Below are 6,000 nucleotides of genomic sequence, written 5' to 3' on the forward strand. Positions count from 1 at the left end.
TATACAATAGCTGTTGGCTCGTTGAGTGTGTGAAAGCATCTCCCTGTTACTGCAATGTACGGTGGTTATGTGGAGGCAAACACGTGCTGTGGTCTACAGGAGCATGTGCACATGGAGCCGCTCAGATTCAGGCTCAATCCCGTTTTGTAAGTCAGACAAAGCTTCATGCTCAGAGCAACTTCCCTCATCAGGGTCCTCAGTGGGTGCTAAGTTCCATAGTGTTTTAAAATCACACACATATACACAGAGGCACACACACACTCTCTTCAATGGTATTTTTATCCATTTCCAGAGTCACTCAGTGGCTGCAAGCCATATCACTCTCAGACGACAGAGGAGCCACAGTCACACCAGCTAGTACTTAAGGCCCCCCTTCTTTTGTGTGTGTGTGTGTGTTTGTGTTTGTGTGTGTCTGTTTGGGGTGGTCCAGAGGTAGAATGTGTGGTGATATAAAGAGGCTCTGAAAAGGTGGTGGTAGGGAGGAGGCCAAAAGTGGAAAGAATTTAGTCTGTTATCAACTATCCCCTCTAAGGATGTACATACACAAAACACACAACAGAGACCTTGGAAATGTGACTACATGACAGGTCTGAATACATGCACATGCACTGCCTCCTCAGACAGGGTTTTTCCTCCAGAGGCGCAGCTAAAGCATCCAATCTCAGCCCTTCTTGTCTATCTCTAGCACTGATAAAGACTTATAATGAACTGGGGACTGGAACTCAGTCCCAAGACCGATGGCTTTATGGCCCCAGCCAGATCATCACCCTCCGTGGACTTCGTTTGCCACCGGGTGAGAACAGAAAGAGGGAGAAAGAAGGAAAGAAATAAAGGGATAGGAGGGGAAAAATAAAGAATACACAAGTGGGGCAAAGATTAAAGTTTTATGCTCCAACCTTTGAGAAGCATTTTGCAATACAGGCGCCAAGTCCAGAGTTTACTACGGACACATTGTCTCAGATCTGTGCCGCATTACTGCCTTCAAGCTGAAATAAATGCTCAAAATTTTGATAAGGCAGCCTCCCATCGTAGCCACAAGCCAAACAAGGGGACAAAAGTCCTCCAGGACTTATCAGTCTTCCCCTTATCTCCACTTTTGTACTTCAGCACAATGTAAATTTGTGTTTGTAAACTGGTAACAGTTGTACAATTTTTTTGGGCTGTATTCAAGAATGTGATAAGGTGCTTTGTTTGCTGGGAGCTGTTGTTACTCTGCTTCACTCCTGACACCCTTGGAGTTTTTATATCACTATGGGTGCATCTCAGCACCTTAAAGCAGAAAAAGCTGCAGCTTGCAAAGTTATAAATGATCAAATAAAGTAATTTGTGACTTGATCTGAAACATTTCTGTAAGCATCACTTACCTCAAAAAGATTGGATGCCTCATTCCCATACTGAGTGGAAATTATCTCTGATTGGTCACTGTACCATTTGAGGCCGCCCAGGAAGCTGTCTGCATCTAAGTCACTGACATCCAGCTCTGAGAGGTCAAGTTCAGGGAGGTCTGGGCAGAGAGGCTGGTCTTCGCCAACCAAGGCAGCACACTGGTGAAAAAAAAACAAACAAACATGTAACTTTCACATGAAAAAAAAAACATCACATTTTTTAGACAGTGTGGAAAACAACTGCAGACTGTGCATCTGAACAGAAGTGAAGGATTCCCTCTTAAACAAAGGTTCTTGCATTTGAACAGTATATAAAAAAAATCAAATGTCAGTAATTCCTCTTATATGATCATTTTAAAAATGTCTGCCACTTTAATGTGACATATTGTACCAACTATATTTAATCTTTGACTTTTCTTATTGTCACCTCATTGATTATTAACAGAGTAGCTTAGACAGGCTGCAGGTCAGCTGGTTTTACAGAACAACGTGCAAACGTGCAACCTGTTTCCACTTAGTTTCTCTTGACCTCCAGTACACTGTGTACACTGCAATTGGTGCTGGCCTCCCGGCTACTAAACGCTGCCTGTTGACATTTTGTTATTCACCAGCCTCTTTTATGCAATCTAGCCAATGTGTACTGTTTGTAGCAGCTGTTCCTGCTTCCTCCACACACAAATCATCAGCTCTGGCCTGGCTGCAAAGCAGGGTTGTACATTGAAGCTGGAAAAGTGCTTTGACAAGGGGAAAGAAGAGGAAACACGTTCACACTGCTCTATGTTTTTGCAGATCAGTCATTTTTATGTTCAGCACAAGATACAGTGAATTGAAATATGCAACCTCACACAGCTGAAATGAGCAAAAGTTAAGGTGACTCTCAAGAACTTTCAGAACTATTAGTCAGTGGTCGTTAAAAGGCAAATACACCCCAGGTTTGAGGCGTGTTTACACTGTGCTGGCTGCACAAATACAAGTCCAAGCCCCAGAAAAATCGCTTTATTTCAGTCATCGAAGATGTTACACACTCATAATTTAGTTGACAACGCATCGGGCGTTGTATGAGCGCCAAAGGGAAGTCTTAGGAAAGATATAAGATAGACATCCTCGGGCGATGCCGAGAGGTATTTGTCCCGCAGACTGAGGAGGGTTTACAGTCGGGTTCGGCTTAGGGCAAAGCTGAGAGAAGAATGCTTTGCCAAGTGGGAAAACACCGATGTCACGGTTCATCAGTAGCCTACTTGGAATCTGCCAACAAGAATACACGATGACTTGGACTGTGATGAGACAAATCCGTTATGTTGCAAATGCAACAGGGAAAGGGACAGATTCACTGTGTGTTCCGCCCCCCCGAGATGATCCAGTCAGACAAGGCAACTGGTCGGATATTCAGAGACTGGTGGTCCTATTTTCAATTATGGTTTTCTTCTCAAACTAATGAAACAGCGCCGCCAGTCAGACAATCAGAATGCGCCATCGCGCGCCAGTGATTTACGCACGCATCGCACATGAAAGCACCTGCTGGGATGATTATTACAGGACGTATCGTGGCGCTGGTGGCAGCTCTCTTCTTCAAAAGGCAAGCTTTTTGGAAAATAAGCATGCGAACGTTGCAGGGAATCGCGCGAAAATAAGCTTCTGGAGTACCCACATGTGTTTGGTTGACTGACAAGCTGAACGCCGTCGCAGAGCGAACGAGAAACTCTCTCGAAACATACTTGGATTAAAGTCCAAAGGGGGTTTCTAATCGCAAACAATGACGGATAACAAACAGAATATTAATCGAAAGCAAAGTTTCCCTTTCCACTTATGATCACAGAGCCCTTATAATCATAAATGTGCAGCCAGACTGCAGTTATATCATAGTTACTGTCTGAAGCATCAGTGAGCTCATGAATGCAGACAAGTAGGCTATAGCCAGGTACATCTAAGCGTCCGCTACAAGCTGTATAAACTCGACGAATCCCCCAAAAATGGGACAATTAAGTATTCTTCAGATTTGCCCTTATCATCCGCGTGCACTTTAATCAAAGAAGATAAGATAGAATATGCTACAAGAACACTGTTGCGAACGTGAGCCATTTTTTGTATGGAGAAATTAAAAAGGGCTAAAAGAAAATCGCGTAAACAGAGCAACAAAAAAAAAGGAAAAAAATCAGCGACTTTTGGCTGGATGCGATGTTGCTCTCCAGCCAGCGCTCCTTCGGCCAGGATGTTGGCACAGTCGTGGCCGGCCGGTGCCTTTAAGATTATGATGCTCCTGCGCAATGCCAGATAGCGGTGCCTCTGTGTGGATAACCTTTGCACCGCGGCACATCAGAGGAATTATTATCGTCAGTGGATTTCATGCGTCAGCGCAATACCTGACTTTGAGACATTTCAGTCATTTCGCGGTGAAAACCCTCTTTGCACCGGAGCGCGTGCCGTCAGCGGCTGGAGAGATTTCCGTCAGCTTGCAAGCTCCGAACATAAAAACAGATCCTAAGAAGAAAGCGTTGGTCTTGAGCCCCGTGCACGTATTACAACGAGTAGGCGAGTTGAAAAGGAAGATTCCACACATTCCCTCAACTTGTCACATATCCCCGTGTTGTATAAATCCCTCGCATCCTCAACCGTGTCCAGACGCGCGCTACACCGGCATGTCGCGGACTGCACCGGCGCAGGAGGAGAGAGCGTAGACTTGTCCATCGCTCCGGCAGATGGAAGGAAGAAAAAAAAAGGAAAAAGTCCAGGGGGCAAGAGGGATGACAGAAGTCGGTGTTTTAGATGTGCTCACCTCTAATTCTCTCCACACCGAGTCCTGGTTACACCTGTCCCACGCCATCCAGCCACTGAATGACGGTCCGAGAAACAAAAAGAAAAAAAAAAAAAGAAAAAAAAAAGAAACAAATCAAGTAAAAAAGAAATCCACACACGCTTCCCACTCGCTCTCACACAGGCAACTGCTGCCCCTCGCCGAGAATGAACCGAGGGCACCTGTCTTACAACTGCTTTCCATCACATGACAAAGCTATTAAAAGTAGGCAGGGGAGTGACTCCGCGTCCACTCTACTCGCCGGTGACGCGCGATAAGCAGGCGGGGTCTGCCTGCGCACATAGTAAAATCCTTTCCGTGTACTGCAAAAAATGTCCACAAGAAAAAAAAAAAAAAACAGCTTATCGTGTATCCATGTGTGCAGGATTTATGTCCACACATCAGAAAGACGCTCTGCTTGTGGTTCGATCTATTCTTTTCTAACATTCTAACATTCATATACGATTAGACTGATTTTTAAAACAACTTCTATATACTTGTCTGAGGTCGTTGACTAAGTGACCTATTTGCCAGACAGATGTCTCATGATTATGCTTTGTTGCAAACGTCAAACGGTCGCAAATTGGTTTGGTTTGCACCACAATTTCAACGGTTAAGCTCATAAATATATTTGCTCAACTGATTTACAACATTCTAAATACAACAATAATAATAATAATAATAGTAATAATTGTTTATAAAAGCCATTCTTGACAGTTTTCGTTAGGATTAAAAAGGACTTAAAGTGATCTATGAGATTTGTTTTCATGGGATCCACCTGATTTTAGGTTTCAGCGGCAAAATACCAGGTTTTCTCTGCACTGAGAGAAGACATCAACATGTCTGTTTAACTGAAGGATCTTTCATTAAGATGACATATACTTTCCACTGGCTGAGCCATTCCCTTTTCTCTCCCGCAGCTATGACTGCAGACTAAAACGCCTGTTGGCGTGTGTAGAAAATCGAACAAGGTAGTTCAGGTCCGCTGGGGGAGAATTTCTTTGTCTATTCAGAGGCAATAAAGAGGACAGGTGGCAGTATCAACCATGTATACAGTGTCAACAGGATGTGTATAGGCAACACTACCTCGGTGAAATAAAAACAAAAGCTCTGTGGACATTTCAAACACTGTTTTTTCTGTTTCGGGGGATGGTGCGGTGGTGGTGGGGGGGAGTAATTGTTTGTCAGTTCTAAGTGTTACTGTCTCTCTGAGCTATTGTAATGTTGGAATTTTCTTAGTAATTTAAACGAATTGCGCAATACGAGTGCGACTCTGCTGCTTTAGAGTTTGAATAAATAATGCTTGTTGAGAATAATAATTTTTTTTCCTATGTGGACATTGTTTTCATGAAATAACCACGTTAAAATTATGTGTACTGAGAGACTCACTCCATGGAATATGCTAACCCCAGTCCAATTTTTAGTCTTGTAAGCCTATTAAGTCCACCTGAGCATGCAAGGAGCAATTGTCTCCCTAAATTAGTGAACCACATACAGTAAGTCTCATTAAACACAAAATTGCATGGAAACCCATAAAAAGGTTCTGGGACTGGAAATGTAAATTGTACAGATTGTGTGCGAGCAAGCGGGTGTTGGCTCCCTCTGTGCTGAGAGACATCTAGTGTGAGCGTGTGCTACGTTTATGGATATCTCGGGGCATTTGTACTACAAAATCCATACATCTGCCTCTCCACGTGTGCTCAGAGATGCCACCCAGAAGCCAAGGCAAAACCTGATCAGAGCAGGTGGTGTGTGCAGTGACCTCACACAGCCCAGATGGACCAGCACTGCACAGATAGCAATATAGGGGCAAGATGGGTGTCT

At 43.9% G+C, this 6,000-nt stretch overlaps 1 protein-coding gene across 4 annotated transcripts in view; it reads right to left on the reverse strand.

The window, feature by feature from the left end:
• ppargc1a (peroxisome proliferator-activated receptor gamma, coactivator 1 alpha) overlaps positions 1-4,393 on the reverse strand; it is a 39,779-nt gene extending 35,386 nt beyond the window's left edge. For all 4 annotated transcript variants that reach the window (XM_075451759.1, XM_075451757.1, XM_075451758.1 and 1 more), the window contains exons 1-2: positions 4,159-4,393; positions 1,365-1,544 (exon numbers count right to left, since the gene is read on the reverse strand). In XM_075451759.1, coding sequence (XP_075307874.1) covers positions 1,365-1,544; positions 4,159-4,206 — 228 coding nt within the window. In that variant the 5' untranslated portion in view covers positions 4,207-4,393. The remainder of the gene's footprint in view (positions 1-1,364; positions 1,545-4,158) is intronic.
• Between the last annotated feature and the right edge of the window lie 1,607 nt (positions 4,394-6,000).

Source organism: Odontesthes bonariensis, chromosome 19 (assembly GCF_027942865.1).
Source record: "Odontesthes bonariensis isolate fOdoBon6 chromosome 19, fOdoBon6.hap1, whole genome shotgun sequence".
Lineage (NCBI taxonomy): Eukaryota > Metazoa > Chordata > Actinopteri > Atheriniformes > Atherinopsidae > Odontesthes > Odontesthes bonariensis.